General features: G+C 45.5%; 1 protein-coding gene across 1 annotated transcript; it reads left to right on the top strand.

Annotated features, from left to right (window-relative positions):
* Window positions 1-1,303: 1,303 nt before the first annotated feature.
* On the top strand, window positions 1,304-4,891 carry LOC141083379 (E3 ubiquitin/ISG15 ligase TRIM25-like). Its single transcript, XM_073567598.1, has one exon. The coding sequence runs from the start codon at window positions 1,304-1,306 to the stop codon at window positions 2,906-2,908; it is 1,605 nt and encodes a 534-aa protein (XP_073423699.1). The 3' UTR covers window positions 2,909-4,891.
* Window positions 4,892-21,287: the final 16,396 nt, after the last annotated feature.

Here is a 21,287-nt window from a genome sequence, read left to right as displayed (position 1 = left end):
GCGTCTACGCCTGTCCTGCCTTCTCCTATGAGAATGATCATCCGGGGCGGGAGCCACTGAGGCTTCCCTGCTTGTGACAGCTCCCGCAGTAACAGGAGCCAAAATATGGTCAGAATGCCCTTGTGTTTGGGCTATGCAACATAAATGCGGGGATGAGGCAAGCCCCACATTATGCGGAGTAAAACTCTCATCAGGGGGCGGTGGGCGCTGAGACGCACCTGCAATGTTAGCCTGCGCCTGCATACGGGACACATTATTCTGAGCACCATCCGGGGTCAAACCTGGCTGTGCAGTGATCGGCTCCTCAACTGATGATGATGATGATGTACTCTGCCTGCTCCCCATGGTGGGCCCCGCCGAACTGCTAGGGTTGGTATAACACAAAGGCGGGCCTGACTGCCTCCGGGTAACCGCGGTGTTACTGGGCACCGGTGGTGGCTGAGTGTGGGGCCTGGGGAACTGAGACGGCGCCTCAACTAGCCAGAGCAAATTGCTCCTCTGTGCAGCTGCTGCCTCGTGCGTCTGACCGCAGGGCAGGAAGTTAGGGGGCGGGGACTTCCTCCGCGCCGATGAGAGACTTCGGCAGCCGCCGGTGAAGTGTCCCGAAGTCATGCAGGAGGGCGAGATCACCGGGCGGACCGCCTGCCTCCTTGCTGACCCACCGCTGCCGGCTGTACCTGATGCAGCGACGCAGCAGCCAGATCAGCCGGCAAGTGAGCAGAGACAGGGCCGGGCAGGAGCAGAGAAGCAGGTACATGTGAGGTGGCAAGATGAGCGCTGAGCCACCTAAGGTCTGTAACCAGGGCTCGCCCTCTTGCTTCACCCACAAACGCAGGGCCTCAATGAGAGGGTCTGCCATATCTCCCTCCAGACAGTGCTTGACACAAGCACCTCCAGGACCCTAAAATATCCGGGGGAAGAGAGGGGACTGGCAGTGCTCCTGTATTTTATACCCACAGGAAGGGGCTGTGCTAGCCCCTTCCTGATCCTATTGGCCCCATACCTATAAAATCCACACCCCAACTACTCAAGTGGGTGGGCCATGGGGGAAAGGGGAGGGGGCAGCACTGCAGTCAAAGGCACCCTCCTTGACCAGTGCAGTGCCTGCCAAAATGCAGGACCCAGTAAAGGAAGTGATAAATTGCTGGACTCAGGGTTTTTGCCCCTACAGCATGATGCTCTCACATGGGAATGCAGGTGCCAGGTTCCCTTTAATGAGTTAAGTGAATGGGTGTAACTACAACATTGCTAAGTATTGAGTAATAGACACTTTCAGTTTCATTTCTTCCTTCTTCCGTCAGCCATGGCGTCTGCTGATCTGAGAGACGAGCTGCTCTGCTCCATCTGTTTATCTGTTTTTCATGATCCTGCAATACTGAGATGTGGACACAACTTCTGCCGGGTCTGTATTGGTCGTGTGCTGGATACACAGGACGAGTCTGGAGTTTATTCCTGTCCTGAATGCAGAGAAGAGTTTCAGGTGCGGCCTACACTGATGAGGAACATAAATCTCCATAATGTCGCAGAACGTTTCCTGATTACTCAGCAAGAACAAGAGGAGATCACCGGGATCTGCTGCACTTACTGTGTGGACTCTCCGGTACCTGCTGTTAGATCCTGTCTACACTGTGAGGCTTCTCTGTGTGATAAACACCTGAGAGCTCACAGCAAATCAGCAGAACACGTCTTATCTGATCCCAGCACTAATCTGGAGAAGAGGAAATGTTCTGTCCATAAGAAGATCCTGGAATATTACTGCACGGAGGACGCTGCTTGTATCTGTGTGTCCTGCAGTTTGATTGGGGAACATAATGGACATAAAATGGAGTCACTGGATGAGGCCTCTAATAAAAAAAAGCAAAAACTAAGAAATGTTCTCCAGAAACTAATCACAAAGAGAAAGGAGACTGAGGAAAGAGTCCGGAGTCTGGAGGAGTGCAGGAGAAAAGCTCAAGAACAAGCAGCTGGAGAAGCCGAGAGAGTCACTGCTCTGTGTACAGACATCAGGAGACGGGTGGACGACCTGGAGAAGAAGGTTCTGAGTGAGATCTCCAGGCAGGAAAAGGAAGAGTCACTGTCACTGTCTGCTCTGATCCGTCAGCTGGAAATAAAGAAGGACGAGCTGTCCAGGAAGATGAGACACATAGAGGAGCTGTGTAACATGGCGGATCCACTGACTGTCCTACAGGAACCAGACACCGGTGACTTGTGTGATCCTGAGGAGGAGGGAGGTGATGAGGACACAGGGGGACATGATAAACAGCCCCATGATGGAGGTGACCTGGATGTGGCTGTGATCTCACACACATTACACACATTATGTGACGTAATATCAGGTATAAGGCGCGGGATCTATGTGGAGGGTCCTGCAGACATATTACTGGATGTAACCACAGCTGCTAATAATCTCCATATATCAGACGACCTGAAAACTGCGACCTGGACACGAGAGAAACAGAATCGTCCAGAAACAGCAGAGAGATTCCAGGATTATCAGGTGATGAGCAGGAGGGGATTTACCTCAGGACGACATTACTGGGATGTGGAGAGCAGAAGATCAGGGTGTTGGAGGGTGGGGATGTGTTACCCCAGTATAGACAGGAGGGGGCAGCAGTCACTGATTGGATATAATAACAAGTCCTGGAGTTTGGGGAGATTTAATGATCACTATTCAGTGATACATGACAGGAATGAGATCCAGTTACCTGACAAGATCTCCAGTGATAGAGTCAGGATATGTCTGGATTATGAGGCCGGGCAGTTGTCCTTTTATGAGCTGTGTGACCCCATCAGACACTTACACACCTTCACTGCCGCCTTCTCCGAGCCCCTTCATGCCGCATTATCTGTGTATTTTGGCCATTTCCGTGGACTGCCTTTCTATAGCTCGGTGAGGATTATAACTTAGAGAGAAAGTAGCATCAGACAATTACCTGTTTTTAGACTACATTTTACGGTAAACATTTTTCTGATCTTCTATGACATAAAATATATTTACCACAGGAGCTTCCTGAAATCTTCAGGTGTTTCCTGAAGCCACTGAACCCCACGATACTTTTTCCACAGATATCACTTCTCAGCAAGTAGTGATGGGAAGTCCGGCTCTTTTTGGATCCTAAATGGATCCCTATTGGATACGTGTTCAGGCGTCTGAAACCCTGCCCACCTGCTGCATAAACCCCACCCACTTTCTAGGAACCAATTAAATTGCTGGGTGAGCGGAGTTTTGTTCGGGTGGGCAGGGTTACATCTGCTGAACAATGGGATTTTACGCCCAGTGACAGCCATTCAGGGATTTTAGTGGCTCTCACTGGGGTGTCAGCTGCCATCGTTCAAAGCAGGGAGCCGGCTCTTTGTGTCGGATCGTTCGCGAACGACACATCACTACTCATCAGCCTCATTATCAACACAGGAAGGATTACAATGTAATGCAGCATAACACGTTTGTTATAAAGTTGGAGGACGATAACGTAGGATCCTTCACTGACAACAGCTCCCCTCCTCCCTGCACAGTGATCTCTGCACAGGACACAGAGCATGCCCACACGTCCTCTCGAGATCACACTTTCCCACATCCATGTGTCTGCTGTGGAGCACAGCTCTGAATGCTGTTAGCAGGAAAAGCAGCAGCTCATATAATATGGCTGCCCCCATGATTATGTCCAGAAAATAAAGTATAAAATGTATAATCAAACGTGAAAATGAGTTAAGGATAACAGATCAAACGTAATAATATCATTTAATTCTTAGATAATGGAAACTTAGCGTTTTCAGATTTAACCCCATAAGGACACAGTTTTCATTTTTTTTTTCAAATTTTCAAATCTCCATAACTTTTTTATTTCTCCGTCATCACAGACTTGTAGGAGTTTGTGTTTTGCAGAACAAGTTGCAGATTTTACTGACAACATTCATTTTATCAGATAGAGTTTATATAGCGTTAGGGAAAATGGCATAAAAAATCGAAGTGAGGTGTAATGGTGACAGAATGCAATGCTGCGTTTTTTGTTCTTTTTTTACAGAGTTAATTGCATGATAAAAATGTGCCGACAACAAGATTTTACAGGTCACTGCAATTATGTTGATTCTAAACTTTTAAATCAATAATGTCCCAATACAAAAGAATAAAAAAACTGGCACTTAAAGACATGAACTCAAAACCAAAAATCAGATTTATACCATATGGTAACTGAAAATAAAGCGATCCAGTAATAGTAAAACAAGTAATTTTATTAATCAATATTAAAAAGGTGAAATAACAGAAATGTCCAGTAGGAGGCACTGGAGCCACTAAAAATATTCACAGTCACCAAAATTGTATATATGTTAGCCCAAAACACAATAAATATAATAAATGAGGCTACATGAAATAATCACTTATACAATTAATGCAGGATATCATAAGATTAATAATAAGTACTCAATGATACAAAATCTCTAGTAGTAGAATCCTACCTATATCATATCTCTCATAGCCAAAGATGTAAACCAATAACCCACAAAGCTATAAATAAAAGTAGAATGGCCATATAAATAGATGTGCTTTCAAATAGCAGGTGTAATGATAACATTAAAGCAGCCAAAAAAGGGATATTTACCTCAAGTGATAGGGCATTGGTGACTCAATGTGACGTGACCTCCTCCACCCCAATGCGCGTTTCCCACTGGCTTTTTCCCGGGGGCGTGTTATTTCACCTTTTTAATATTTATTAATAAAATTACTTGTTTTAATATTACTGGATCGCTTTATTTTCGGTTACCATGTGGTATAAATCCGATTTTTTTTTGTTTTGATTCTAAACTTGTAGTTTTTAGTTGCTGTTTAGTTTACTGTTTCAGTTGCTTAAGTAAAATCGAATATTGTAAAAATAAAAAATTGGTTTGTGCCATATTTTCTGAGATTCATGCATATTTTTTATTGTTCCGTCAATTGCTTTTTTTGCGTGGGGAGATTTTGATCACTTGTTATTGTATTTTTGCGCTGTTTGAATGACTGAAAATTCAAAATCCTGGCGAATTTTTTATAGAGTTTACAGATTGGCCAAATTTTTTTTTTTAGATTTTGAGAGACTGGACTATTCCGGACGCTGCAATAACAAACATATTTTTTTTTATTTTTTTACGTATCTTTATTTTTAAAATAAAAGAGTGATTTGAATTTTTATGTTTTTGTATATATATTTTAAAAAACTTTCTATTTCTCATTTTTTTGTTCTAAGTCCACATAAGGGACTTTAACCTGTGATCTCTTATAGTACACACAGCATTGCTCAAGTATTACTGTACTTTTTAGACTATAAGATGCACCGGATCATAAGACACACCACAAATTTTAAGAAGGAAAATAGGGCAAAAAAATTAATGCGTCCGTCTTACAGTCTGAATTCAGCTTACTGGGGGGATCAGCAGCGCTGGTGGAGCGGGTTCACAGGAGGTGTTTTGTGGTCCGGCGAGGATCTGACTCCCTGGCTGGTGCGCAGGTTTGGTGGTGCGGGGGCTCCGCTGACATTTTGTGAAAGCCCATAGCCCCCGCACTTCCATTACTGCAATGCAGGGGCCTCCAGGAAAATTGCCACCGGAGGCGGCGCATTCGCATATTGAGATCTCGGAAACGAGATCTTGTCCCGAGATCTCAGAAAATGAGATCTCGGTGCCTAGATCTCAATCTGCACATGTGCCACCTCCGGCTGCCATTTTTTCGGAGGCCACCACATTACTCTCCGGACTTTCACAAAATGTCGGCGGAGCCCCTGCACTGCCGGACCAGCCTGGAATGGGAGTCAGATCATCGCCTTACAGCCTTGGTTCGCCGAACTCCCCCTCTTCCCAGCCCAGGGCCGGCAGAATTGTCCGACTCCTGCTGCCGCCACACTCCTGGTAAGTACGTTTGGACTGCGGATTCTGCTGCGGATTTTTCCGTGCAGATTTGTCTAAATTCGCAGGTAAAATGACCTTTGTTTTACCTGCAGATTTAGTGCAGTTTTACTGCGGATTTTCTGCAGATTTTGTGCGGATTTCCCCTGCGTTTTTACACCTGCGGATTCCTATAATGGAGCAGGTGTAAAAACGCTGCGGGTCCGCACAAAGAATTGACATGTTGCGGATTCAAATCCGCAGAAAATCTGCACGGAAAAATCTACAGCATCAGCACAACCTTTTTTGTTTTACATTGGATAAAATGGTACTGTACACCGCAGCAGAATCTGCAACGTGTGCACATACCCTAAGATGCACCCCCATTTTCCCCCAAAACGTTTTTGGGAAAAAAGTGCTTTTTATAGCCCAAAAAGTACGGTATTGTGTATAGTAAAAAGCACGGCTTATGGCTGGACGTCACAGGAAAATTACCTTGATCGGAATCTGGACTTTCAGTAGGTCACCAGCTGTCATGGCAGCTCATCAACACCCCACAATCGTGTTGCAGGAGGGCCAGTTGATTGACAGCAACATTAGCAGTAGTGATTGCATTATTTATTCATCAAGGAACATTAAGGTACCAAATTAATCAAAGAAGTCCAAACTGCCGAGCCCGACCTATACTCTGATTGTGATATCGCTGTCACAGCAGCTACTTTCAGCCACTACGAAGGGGAACTCATAACAGATTTATACAGCTCTGATTAAAGGGGGTTTCCACTTATAGAAAAGTGATCCCTAAACGTTTCCCAGCATGTAAAATCACAAAGTTATATAATACACACCCTCCCCAGTCCAGCGTCTGGACCCAGTGATGCGCGTGTTGCATTCATATTGTCACCGGAGCAGCCAAAATGCACAAACCTAATTGGTATTGGAAAGCTGGTGCTGAACAGGGTGAAGGTAAGTATTGTCTAACTTTGTTATAGGACATGCTGGGAAACATTTGTGGACCACTTTTCTATAGGTGGAAAACCCCTCTAAGTTCAAAAAGTGCTGTGTACATCTGTTAACATTTAGCTCCCCCTAGTGGTGGCCAGAATAAATGAAAATCATCATACAGTTACGATTAAATTATTAAAGAATCAATCTAGGACCTAAAAATAATAAGATGGACGTTAATGAAGTTGTCTCAACTTACTAAATTATCAACTATTCACAGGATAGATGATAACATACTGATCCCAGGTGGTCCCACTGCTGGATAGGTGATACCTTGCTGATCGCCTGCGGTCCCACTGATGGATAGATGATAACTTGCTGATCGCAGGCAGTCCCACTGATGGATAGATGATAACTTGCTGATCGCAGGCAGTCCCACTGATGGATAGACAATAACTTGCTGATCGCAGGCAGTCCCACTGCTGGATAGACGATAACTTACTGATCGCTGGCGGTCCCACTGCTGGATAGGTGATACCTTGCTGATTGCCTGTGGTCCCACTGCTGGATAACTGATAGTTTGCTGATCGCTGGTGGTTCCACTGCTGGATAGGTGATAACTTGCTGATTGTGGGTGGTCCCACTGTTGGGTAGATGATAGCTTGCTGAATGCTGGAGATCCTACTGCTGGATAGATGATAACTTGCTGATCACTGGCGGCCCCACTGCTGGATAGAGGATAACTTGCTAAGGCGAGACATCCCCTTTAATTAAAAATGAGTACTGTACTCTCCATAGGCACATATGGTCTATGTGTAAGAGGAAGAATTGATATTTCTGAAGAGCCCTTGCATTTGGTGACATTAGTGAGGGAAGACCGCCATCTGCTGGCCGGGAGAAACCAGGAGGAACCAAGATGTACCAGAAGAATTGCAGGACAATCAAGTTGTTACACCACTCCGCTATACTCACCCGGCCTCCGTTCCCACGCCGCAGTCGGCCTCCGCTCCCACGCCGCAGCCTCTCTCCACCCGACGGCCGCGGCGGTCACCTGAGACAGGCCCGCGACCGATGCCTTCCCTGCATGCTATGCGCATGAGCCATAGGCCGCGGCCGCGCCTTCTTCCTGCTTCTTATGCTCCGGCTGTGCCCTGACCCGGAAGCACCTTTGGACCAATGGCTGACCAGACGGGGCCATATCAGGCCGCTTCCCCCTGAGGGAGGCGCCTGATCGTTGTGTTTCCTGACACTCTGGCCTCGCTCCATTGTGCACACTCTGCTCCTGCAGTTCCTGTCTCGGCTGCTCCTCACAGCAGCTTCTCAGTCCTGCTACCCGTGTTCCTGGTTACCTACTCCAGTCCTGCCTTCAGTGTTCCTGTCGTCCTACTCCAGTCCTGCCTTGTGTTCCTGCCGTCCTACTCCAGTCCTGCCTTCACTGTTCCTGCCGGCCTACTCCAGTCCTGCCTTGTGTTCCTGCCGTCCTACTCCAGTCCTGCCTTCAGTGTTCCTGCCGGCCTACTCCAGTCCTGCCTTCAGTGTTCCTGTCGTCCTACTCCAGTCCTGTCTTCAGTGCTCCAGCTGTCCTACTCCAGTCTCAGTCTTACTCCGGTCCATCCTGAGCCGCCCCTCTCGGTACCGGCTACCGTGGTACTCGAACCCCTGGGCCTGCTCCTAACGGTCCCGGTATAGGGGTCGGTTCCACCTGGCAGCTCGCCCGGGGTCCCTCGGTGCCACGGTCCAGAGGGTCCACTCTCGGAGTTTCCTGCTCCTGACCACCCGCGCTAACACAAGTTATTGTACTGAGCCTGTTTAGGTGTCTCGCATGATAGGGTTCCTGGGTATAAAAGCCTTGTGCGTGAAACCACAGAGAGATTTGGGTTCCAAGAAGGAGAGCGAGGCAGACGCGGACAAGGCATGGCACCGGAGCCAGCATAATAACAGCCCTCACTGGAAAGTCTACAGCACTAAGGTGCCGGTCATTGCCTGACAAAGTCCAAATCCAGAGTGAGATCCAGAGTCCAGACTGCACGAGTTAAAACCTAGAGTCTCGAACCGCACCAGTCAAAACCCAGAGTCCACACTGCGCCGGGAAAAACCAGGACCTGTGCCTCATGCTGTTTCATTTCCAGGGAAAAGACGACACTTGTCCAGAGTTGAGACCAAGTCTTTCCCACCCCAAGCTCAGACGTCTACCGGCGGTCCAGCGCCAAGCGCCTGCTAGGAGATGACAATCAGAGGAGCATGCCTACAGTTGCAGAAGGTCAGTGAGCAGGGCCGTCATTTCCAGCTGTAGTTTACAGTACCGGGGTTGGCCTGGGTTAGGACATCAGGTGGGGAGGGGGCTGGTTGATGCGTGGGAGGCACAACGCGCTCTAATAGACTTCATCCGAAAGCCTTGCAGCCTAGCGGGAAAAAAAAGATGAGCCTCGTATGGCCAGAATTACAGGAAGAACTTATGTGGTAACTCCCGTGAATGGACGTAACCCTCCAGTAAAGAGAACATTAACGTCACATAGTGAAGAGTCTTCATTATTACTGTGTTTGCATCACTATATGGTTCATGGTTGATTGATAGCAATACCAATTGTCTGGAGCTACTGTATATTACACCGTTCACTGTGCTCGTCTCCTGTTCTCTGTGTGTTGCATCCGGCTTTCCGCATTTCATTTGTGTAAGTTCTACGTTAGAAGAGTCCTATGTACAAGGTAAGTTGTGGTTTGAGGCCGTGGACAGTGAGAAGGAAGGGCTCGTCAAGAATTAGTAAAGCCAAATTTCTAGTGCAAGTAAATATTATGGTTTATTTCTTTCTATTAGCACAGTGAACGGTGGGTAATTCCTAAAACATTTTGCTCATTACTAAGTACCTGCGTAGTCATCTGGGATGGGCCGCTTCAGGGAATAAATTAATTCAACAAATGTAAAATGCCTTCGGATAGGATTCTCCCCTAAAGTACAATGTACAAATATCTAAGAAAAATAGTATACGGACCAAATACATCATATATCTGATTTATTGAATATGATCTAGTTAATAATTTCTGATTTATTGAAGTCACTGTTCTTTTTTCTGTCTTGTCGTATTCGCTGACGTTTTTTGCCCCAAAGTCTTCAAAATGCACGAAGAAAAGAATCCAGCGTGATGGCAGGTAAGTAAAGAAAAAGTCCAGTATTTATTGAAGAATCAAATGAATAAAATGATGGTGATATGCGGCTCTGGCCTGTGTGGATACAACCGACGCGTTTCAGCTCAGAAGAGCCTTATTCATGGTTGTCGATCAGTGTGAATTGGCGTTACTTATATATATATATATATATATATATATATATATATATATATCACTGCCAAACCACACTGGCACATCACCCACCACGTGGGTTTGTTAATTCCAAATTCAAAGTGAAATCACCTGTTGGAATGTTAACCCATGACACACACGGAAAGATAAATGACAAATTGCATGATATCCTGGAAAATATGGATATTCGATATGTTGCCAGGAAAGTCATGTAGAAATAGTCAGAGGCTGCAATACCACATAGAAAATGCAGGCGATCCTGCTTAATATTAGACCACAGTAGAGCAGAGGCAAGTTAATATAGATGTAGGTAATTAATATGAATGATCCTTAATAAAATGCATAAAGTGTAAGGTGCTGCAAAAAAGCGTGCATCACAATAAAGGAAACTAAGTAGCAGTAAGAGTTCACGTGCTGAATAGGGTATAATGTGGGATCTCTCGCCGCCTCAACGCATGTTTCGTGAGATGACTTTCTCAGGAAGATGGAAAGATGGTGACAAAGGGCCCTTAGGCCTATTTATACAGGTTAATAATTGGGAACGTGTGTGCCAATCGATGATCATTTCATGATTATTAAATAGGTCGGCAGTCATCTGACTAATGAGCAAAACACTCGTTCGTCAGGTGAGATGACTTTTCAGCAAGATTACAAATTATCACGCTCGGCAGCACATTGTCCTGAGTCAACAGGAGATGTGCTGCTGATAACATGATGTCCTCTGCATACAGAACCATCGTTCCTTGCATATAGTAGTGTGGATGGCATTAAATACGATCAACCAACAACTGCGTATTGGCTTGCATGTTGCAGATTGGAGGGCATTTAATGGCCTTTGTCGGACCATCTACATGGCCCCTTAAAAGGGAAATCTGCTGCTAAGAATTTAGACTTGGGGCTACTTGCACTACTGAAGACAGGGGTGCCCCTAGCCTTTCTTGTGCCTCAGGTGAACAGTGAAGTATTACCTCATTACTAGTGTAGAGGAGATGGAATCTAGCTTAGGCCCAGGGTTATTCACAACCCAACAATGGTTTACTGTCAAATCTTGTGAGGCCTAATTTCCATCACAATCTTTGGAGAAGGTAGAAGATCTCATATTAAGGGACAGATTTGCACCAAATAGGGGACTCGGCATAATGCAGTATGGCTGGCTGCTCTACGGTCTTCTACTGGGGATCTTTATAGATAACTGTTTGCCAACTAGTGACTTGGGACTGTACTTCACTGGTGTGCAATGTAATTGTTAGGTACAGACTATGCAACTGCAGCCAAGAATGGTTGCGTTTCCTCTCAAAATAGCGGTGGAGCATTTTGACTACAACCATGTCCTCACCAACTAATAGTTGGCCAGCCTCTGAGATACACCACATTGGCCGTTAACTGACTAACTTCCATAATAATAATCATAATCTTTATTTATATAGCGCCAACATATTCCGCAGCGCTTTACAAGTTTAACAGTTTCAAAACACAAGTCAACAACATTAAAGCAAAATCAGCCGCCCCTGCTCATGAGAGCTTACAATCTACAATGAGGTGGGGGAGATACAGAGTACAGGTGTGCATTTACAATGATGTATTTACAATGAAGGTCCAGCCATCATGAGGGAGTGAGGGATAGATGGAGATAGTGAATGGGCTACGCACGCACACTTACACATAAAATGACTTTGATTAGTGAATGTGATAGGCTGCTCTGAACAAATGTGTTTTGAGAGAGCGCTTGAAACTATGCAAATTGTGGATAGTCCTAATTTCTTGGGGTAGAGCATTCCAGAGGATAGGAGCAGCACGGGAGAAGTCTTGGAGTCGGTAGTGGGAGGTGCGGATTAGTGCAGAGGTCAGTCGAAAGTCGTTTGCAGAGCGCAGTGGTTGGTTAGACCGATAGACAGAAATGAGGGAGAAGATGTAGGGGGGTGCTGCACTGTGGAGAGCTTTGTGGGTGAGAACAAGTACTTTGAATTGGATCCTATAATGAATGGGCAGCCAGTGTAACGATTGGCGAAGAGCAGACGCGTCCGAGTACCGATTAGCCAGATGGATGACCCTGGCTGCTACATTAAGTATGGACCGGAGAGGGGAAAGTTGAGTAACGGGGAGGCCAATTAATAGAGCATTACAGGAGTCCAGGCGGGAGTGGATCAGGGCGACAGTGAGGGTTTTTGTTGTTTCCATGGTGAAAAAAGGGCGTATTCTAGAGATGTTCTTTAGGTGTAAGTGGCAAGAGCGGGGAAGAGATTGTATATGGGAGGTGAAGGAGAGATTGGTGTAAACATAACACCCAGACAGCGTGCCTTCTGCCAGGGTGTTATTATGGTCTGCCCTAAACAACAAGACCAACTTATCAACTGTCCCCAGAGAGACTGTGCCAACCAAATTCTGTTCTGAAGATCCCTTCACATCAATCTTTTGATTCATACACATATCTTTGCCTACTTTTTACATCCGGTCCAAACGCATGTTTTCGTTTTTTTCCCACCTCATGTTGTCTTTTGTCTCTAGGAAAAATTGCCTGCTAAAACGTTGGCCCTCACCCACTCTCCACAGCACCATCTTACTCTATCCTAATCCATCTCAAACCTCTCAGGTCTCTATGCTACCTCCTAAACACACTCGGTCGCACTGGTTCCTCACTCCAAGTTCCTGATTTTCGTTGCTCTTTATACTGGACAGACTGGCTGAGCTGGTCGGCTGAATCAACACCTTGAAAAGAAAGAGACAGAATAATCTTTTTTTTTGCTGCACAGGTGACGAATGATTATATCAACAAAGCTGGATGTAGAGAAGACAAAAATATTCTCACCCCGTAACATTTCAAGTATTATGAGCCATTGATATGAAGATTATTTGTATCTATCAGCTTAGAAGCTGCAACAGAGAAACCGAATGTAATAGACGACCTAGAAGGAGAGATTTGGAGTTGGCTCTACTATCGGTGTAAGGTTACTTGGATGCCAAAGTTCAGGGTACAGCACTGTAAAGAATTTTTTCAACAGTTCCTGTTCACGGCTTATTCATCTGTTGGTGGGTATTGGGGGTCTATTCATAGATAGTTTCGGTTTAGGGATGATCTTTATATTTTTATACATTGGTGTTTACAGCACACACTACTTGCATAAGAGGTGGTGATTATCATCTTACGTTTCTTTTTTTTTATTTTCATTCACTTCCATGCTTTGTGTCACAAAAGTTGACTGCTGTAATTGACATTTCTGTCAATTTCCATAGTATTATGGCTCAGTAACTGTGAGAACAAAGGAGCTGCGCCCACAGAATCACTAGTAGGATCCAGCTGTATTTGACAGCCAATATCCCACTGTCATGACTGGGATCATAAATAACTCTGACCCAAGATATTTAACCGTTCTGATAATAGCGATATGTATATCGTCAAGGATATCACCTGAGAGATCACGCAGATCCCACCGCTACCAACTCCGCTCCATTTGTCAGGACAATTACTCAATTAACGGAGTCCACAGCTGTTTCCACTACTAGGATGGTTTTTAGGGAACCAACAGTGAGTCTATGGTATATACACCTCTGATTCCAATGAATTAAATATATATGTACTGTCTGTATATACAGTATATATACCCCGGAACAGTTAATTCCAACACCACAATAACAAAAGAACTACCAGCTGCCACCATCAATCATTTATACAGTCCAACTGAACACCCATTACAGGTAGAGTATGGCTTCAGGGGTGCGGTTTACAGAACAAAAGGAACAGATAACTTTTAAAGTTTATATATTTAATCCAGAAAGCAAGGCAATGCTTATAAAAATATACAAAGATTTTACAAAACGGGAACAAAGCAATACAACATTTACAATTACATTAAAAAGGGATAACAAAGGAGATTTACTAAACCTGATATCACAGAAATGGCAAAGAGCATAGCGGAAGGAGGTACTCCTTAGGAAAACAGACAGAATCCACAGCAAGCTGTACTTTCCAGGTCTGACAAAATGCAAAAACCCAATTTCTGCTTTATAATAGGTCAAGGTAACACCTTTGGTTAGCTCATATGGGGTTGGTCATGGGATTTAAAAACAAATAGCAGGTAAGAGCAGCACTCAAAATTATTCCTTTATTGAAATCCTAAAACATGCGGTCAGGGAAAGGGAGCAGTTGTAACTTGTCAGACGACGGACTTTTCGTGTATGAAGACGCTTCCATGGATCTGAATGCTGTGTAACATGAGTCTACTGTCTCTCCCTCCTTACCTTGAAAACTGCACCAGACTTTAGCAGAAAGTCGATGTTCAGGCCCGAACAGTGACTGTCCGGTACGAATGCTGAAAATGTCTATTCGGGTTTCCTTATCTCTATTAATGAACCGTCAGGCTTTTCAGTCTGGATTATTTCAGATGTCCATGTAGAAATCTCAGCAGTATGATACGTACCAAGATATCTAGGAAGGCTACACCGGAGCAATGATATATATAAGGGGCAGGGGGAACTGTCACTCCCTGACTTGCCCCCGAATAGCTCCTGACGTTACGAGGACAGTACCCAAATGTAACCTGCTATTGACACCCCACCATGTATGTAAGAATGGTTATCTTCCCAACGTGTTTCCTCCCTGGTAAAAGGGATTCATCAGGGGAAGAAAGATGACAAATAGTGGGACACATGGACCCTGCAGTGGCATAAGCCCGATGTGCCAAGTGTGGTCAGCCATACTGTAACCCACTTCAGGAATCTCATTCACTTTGCTGGCACTAAGAAATTCTTCAGCTTTTGTGACAAATCTGAGCAGAAAAAAAACGCGCTAAAACAGCAATGTGTGTACAGAGACTTACCAGTGACTCTACAACAACTTTTCCATACAAACTGTACCCCACTGGGAACCGGTGAACTCTGATGACCGAGGTTCTGACCACCACTGTGCAAAGTATGATAATCCATAAGATGTGACACCTGCAGGGCATTATGGGCAGGCCCGCACGGCAATGCAAAGTTTTTTTTTATCTTTCGAACAGCAAATAGAATCTCAAAATGTTTGAATTCATGCGAAACCACAAATTTCAGAAAATTCAACATGAACTTAGTCCTCCGTTAATCAATCAGCTCATTTCTATTGCTTCATCCATAAAGAGAATCTGCACATGATTTTTGCTGCCTAATTTGAGAGCAGCTTGATGAAGAGACAGAGACCTGATTCCAGCATTGTGTCACTTACTCAGCTGGTTACTGTACACAGAAAGCTGCCAATCAGTGGTGTGGGCGGGGTTATAAAGAGCTCAGCATTAAAGCAATGTGTAAGAAAAAAATTAAAATTTTACTTTTTCCCACAAAAATGTTAATTTAGCCCCACATTTTGCAATTTCACAAAGGTAACAGGAGAAAATGGACCATAAAATTTGTTATGCAATTGCTCCTGAGTATGCTGATACCCATATGTGGGGGAAAACTACTGTTTGGGTGCATGAAAGTTCTCAGAAAAGAAGGAGCAACGTCTGACTTCCGGAACGTAAAATTGGTTGGAATAGATAGCAGACGCCATGTTGCATTTGGAGAGCCCCTGATGTGTTTAACCAATAGAAACCCCCCACAAGTGACATCATTTTGGAAACTAGACCCCTAAGGGAACGTATCTAGATTCCAGTACAACAGAACCTCTATAAAAACTGCATTTTACAAACTACACACCCCAATGAATTAATCTAAGGGTGCGCTGATCATATTGGCACTATATGTGTCTCACATAACCTTATACCTCTAACGCTCATGCCCTGACTGTTTGGCGTGAGTGAGGGGGTGTGGCCCCACTGTGCCACAATCCAGACTACCCTGGAAGGGGCGTAACTAAGCAGATACCTTGGTGTTCACTGGAGCCTCTGATGGTGAGGTCAGGCTTGTGTGGCAGGTAGCTGCCAGGTGCCACTCAGGGTGGTGTCTGGCTGTGGCTGCTGATCCCACTCAGGGACTGGACACTGATAGCAGGTGCGGGCAGGTGCTGACAGGCACGACTGGTATTTTGATGGCACGGCTGGCACTTTGGCAGGACAGGCGGGCATGGCTGGCACTCTAGCAGGACAGGCGGGCTCGGCTGGCACTCTGGCAGGACAGGTGTGCACGACGGATCCACTAGCAGGCAGGCGGGCACGGCTGAGGCACTGGCAGGCGGGTATGGCTAAGGCACTGACAGGCAGGAACTGACTCTGTAGTGACAGGACAGAGACATAGACTGGGACGAGTAGGATATGTGAACAGGTAGGGGCTGTTTACACTGGAGGTGCAGGAACTGGTTCGGGAAGGACGGAACATAGACAGATATAAATGGTGTGAGGGAACAGGTAGAGAGCTGTTTAGGCTGTGTGCACACGCTGCGGATTCCGCTGCGTTTCCGCAGCGGTTTTGGCCGCTGCGGACACGCAGCAGTTTTAGCTGCGGTGTACAGTACCATTCATTTGAATGGGAAAAAAAAAACGCTGTGCCGACGCTGCGGAAAAAACCGCGCGGATTTGCTGCGGTTTTGAATCCGCAGAAAGAATTGCATGTCAATTCTTTCTGCGGAAACCGCTGCGGGTTCCTATCTCCACCATTGTGGAGATAGTGAATCCGCAGGACCAAACCGCAGGCAAAACCGCAGATAATCCGCAGGTCTTTGGACCTGCGGATTATCTGCGGTTTTTGCAAAATCCGTGCGGATTAATCTGCAGCGGATTCCGCAGCGTGTGCACACAGCCTTACATAGAAGATGCAGAAACTGGTTCAGGAACCAGTAAAGATGGGTAGGACAAGGATCCACAGGATAAAGAATGGAAACGAAGCTGAACCACAGGGTTGCGGAGCAGAGAAGAGCTGCAAGGATCAGAGCAGAGCAGAACCGCAAGGCTGTGGAGAGAAAGTGCAGTTTGCATTAAGAGGTTCTGCAGCAGCACGTGCCACAGAGAAGGTGAGCAGAGTGGAACTGCAGATATGCGGAGAGGAGCTGCAGCAAGAGGCTCTGCAGCAGCAAGAACGAAGCAAGGCAGAACCACAAGGTATGCGGCGAAATGCTGCAGCAAGAGGTTCTGCAGCAGCAGGTGTGAAGCAAGGCGGAACCGCAAGGTATTAGGAGAGCAGCTGCATCAAGAGGTTCTGCAGCAGCAGAGCGGAGCGGAACTGCAGTAGCAGCAAGACAGAGGGAGTAAAGACCAGAGTACCCAGAGTAGGGAAGGAAAGACCACAGACTGGGATAAAACAGACACAGGTATAGGACAGAGTTCAGACTAGGCTACGAACAGAGCAAGGCACGGAGACAAGGATAAGATGGACACAGGTATAGGACGGAGTTCAGACAAGGCAAGGTACGAGTCAGTGCACAGGAACAAGGACACAGACCAGGATATTCTGCCTCCTGGTGGGCAGAACAAGAAATGCACAAGGCACAGAGACAGAGATACAGAGACCAGGATATACAGCCTCCTGGTGGGCAGAAAACAAGACACAAAGCACACGGAAACAGATCCGGGTATGATGCCCCCAGAGCAGGCAGAGACAGGACAGAACCTGGCAACTCAGCAGCAAGACACTGACTGAGTAAAGGCGTTGCTCAGGCAGCTTCCTCCAGGTGGAGCAGCCCTAAATACTAGAGGCCTCTTGGTAATTGGCTGGGAACATCATAGGCAGGTGCACACTGATTCCATAAGAACCAGAAAGTGCCAGCGCCGACGCCCTATGCACACAGCCAGGAAGTATGCAGAGAGCAGGCAGGAAGCAAGGGGCACACAGCATGGAGCCGGCAGCAGATAGAACTCACAGCATGCCCCAGAGTAGTGAGTAATGTAGGTGGTGGATGGGAGGCAATCCAGTGATGCCGGCAGGGTTGTTACAATACCATTGGGTGCTGAAGACAGAATAATTACATTTTTACCACTAAAATGTTGTTTTAGCCACACATTTTACATTTTTATAAGGACTAATAGAAAAAAATAGACCTCTCAGTTTGTTGTGCAATTTCTCCTGAGTGCGACAATACCCTACATATAATCAATAAACACCTTTCAGGCACAGTGCAAAGCTCAGAAGGGAAGAAGCACCATATTATATTGCCGATTTTACGGTCATGGTTTGCGGGAGCCATGACCCACTGGGAGACCCCCTGAGGTGCCTGTACAGCAGAACCCTCCATAAGTGACCCATTTTACAAACTACACCTCTCAATAAATCCATCTATGGGTGCAGTGATCATATTGACACCACAGGTAGGTCACAGAATTTTATATGATTGGGCAGTGAAGAAAAAGTAATTTCATTTTTACCACAAAAACTTTGTTTTAGCCCCAAATTTTACATTTTCACAAGGAGACGTGGATAAAAGTGGCACCAAAATTTGTCAAATAAGTTCTGCTGAAAGTGGAAATACCTAATATGTGTCTATACAGTACTGCTTAGCCACATGGCCAGACTTGGGAGGGATGGAGCGCTATTTGATTCTTGGAGAACAAATTATAGTAGAATAGTTTGCAGACTCCACAGAGAACCTAAGTGCCAGAAAAGCAGAATCCCCCTCAAGTGACCTTATTTTGGAGAATTTATCTACATTTGCAGTGAGTGACGATTTTGACTCCATAGGTGTTTTCCAGAAACAAGCAGCAGTGGATGTTGCTAAGTGAAAATTGCAAATCTGCCAGTGTAGCCAGTGTAGTGCCCATACATTGTGCCCAGTACGTTGTATTGTTCCCACATTATGCCTAGCTCATGCTTCTGGAGATATGCACCCATAAATTAAGCAGGTTCTTGTTGCTACAGAAATGCCAAACAATTGGTCGCTAAATATGGTTTAGGCACACTGAGGTTCAGAAGGGAGTGGTGCATTTGAATTTGGGAGAGCAGAAGTCACTGGATTTCATTTGGGGTGAGGAGCCATAGCGATTTTCCATAAACTTTGTTCTTGCAGTAATGTGGAAGCCGATATATTTCCATTGACACATGACGGACCTGATTGGAGACTTGCTTTTTGTGTATTGACTTGAAGCATTTATTGGTAATGTTTTACATAAAATTGTGGATCACATTTATCCTGTGCTCTACTCTGAGCACTTACATCTCGGTTCCCATCTAAACCTCCGAATGATAGGATACAGATTAAACCCCCTACGGGTCCATTCACTATAATGACGCAGCAGAGTTACTCTGGACTCCATCAGCCTCTGTTCAGCGGTGTGCTTAGTTTCAGATGTACCGCTCTTTTATGCACGCTTATAAAGATGGAGACCGCCGGATCACAGCTCAGACGGCGTCCACACTGTCTCCATCTGCCTTATGAAAGGGAATCTTCCGTTGGGAATTCTGTCTGAATCACATATTTCAGAGATTTACAGGTAAACACCCAGTGTCAGAGCTCAGTGTAGACAGCAGGATAAGTGTTAGCCGAGCAGGGGCAGATTAAGAAGCCATGGCCTCGGGTTTAGAGTGCGCAGCTCCCCACCCCAATGTATCACACGACATGTGACATAATCACTTTTGATAAAACATGTGATAGGTCATGTAACACACAGGTGCTTTGGTACATATCTGTACATGGAAAACGTCAGAGATAGCGGAATGCTACGAGCACCGTGCAAATTTATCCCCTATGTACAGCACTATCCATAACATAGCGCTATACAAGAGTTTTGTTTTTTGGGGTTGTTTTATTATTTTTTAAAATGCCTTTTAAATTTTTTTTTACATAGTCCCTCTATGGACCCTTATCTTTTATTGGTCTGATCGCTGGTATAATCTATTGCAATGCATTATAGCTGTCAGTGCTGCATTGCCACAAGCCTCTTACACCATGCTCTAAGCAGCGTGTGGTAGCTGGGTGAACAAGATGTGGTCAGCACAACCCCAGGTTGCCATGGCAATGATAGAACCTTTGCAATAACATCGCAGGGGCGCCAATCTGAAGGGTCAGGGAGCACCTCTCCCTCTCCCAGCCTCCTAAATGCTGCGATTGATATTGATCACTGCATTTAGAGGGTTAAATGGCCCCAAGGCGGTGCGGTCGCTGCTCCTGGCCGTGACAGCAGATGGTCAGCTATGAGTTTATGTCATAAATGATGGTATAAATAACAATAAGAAACCACCAACAACAAAATTTAACAAAACGAAAAAAACAAACTATCTTCAGTACTCCATATAGTTGCCAATTTCAGGAAATAAAAAATATTGTTCATAGCTATGTCCCTATATTATTCCAAGATCGGGACTTATATAAAATCCTGGAAAATGGATTAGATTGTGTGCCGAGAAAAAGGCGATCAATAGGTGCTACTCTTTCCCCAAGTCTATACATGCCTCCAAAAAGTGATAAAAAACTTGGCTAAGCTGTAAAGATTTTTTTAAATGTGGATGTCGCAAATGCACCATGTCAGTATACACTGCAAACTCACAAGATTGGTGCAGCCAATGATATCAAAAGATTCATCAGTTGTAACACAAACCATGTTGTATAGAAACCCGACGTTTACCTTAGTTACCGGCTCCTGCTCGCTGGTCACTGGTCTCCCACCTGTCACACGCAGCGATGCGTGCTGGCCAGCGGGAGACTAGCGACCCCAAAAATGTCCTGACATTTCCCCAGCGATCAGTGATACCCGGCAGGGGGGCCGGTCGCTGATCGCTGTCACACACAGCGATCTCGCTTGTGAGATCGCTGTGGCGTCACAAAACTTGTGACTCAGCAGCGATCTTGCTAGCGAGATCGCTGTGTGTGACGGGGCCCTAACTGTCAAAAAGTTTTTTCTAATATCTAATCTGTGTCTCCTCCCATTCAGTTTCATCCCATTGCTTCTAGTCTTTCCTTGTGCAAATGAGAATAAAGTTGATCCTTCTACAATGTTACAGCCCTTTAGATATTTGTAGACAGCTATTAAGTCTCCTCTCAGTCTTCTCTTTTGCAGGCTAAACATTCCCAAATCCTGCAACCTTTCCTCATAAGACAGGGTTTGCAGACTGGTCACCATTCTGGTCGCTCTTCTCTGAACTTGCTCCAGTTTGTTGATGTCTTTTTTAAAATGTGGTGCCCAAAACTGGACACAAAATTCCAGATGAGGTCTGACCAAAGAGGAGTAGAGGGCAATAATGACTTCACGTGATCTAGACTGTATGCTTCTGTTAATACATCCTAGAATTGCATTTGCCTTTTTTGCTGCTGCATAACACTGTTGACTCATATTCAGTCTGTGATCTATTAGTATACCCAAGTC

Source organism: Dendrobates tinctorius, unplaced genomic scaffold (genome assembly GCF_039654945.1).
Source record: "Dendrobates tinctorius isolate UK_male_01 unplaced genomic scaffold, ASM3965494v1 ptg000020l, whole genome shotgun sequence".
NCBI lineage: Eukaryota > Metazoa > Chordata > Amphibia > Anura > Dendrobatidae > Dendrobates > Dendrobates tinctorius.
The sequence above is the reverse complement of the archived record's forward strand: the minus strand, read 5'-3'. Positions and strand labels throughout refer to the sequence as shown.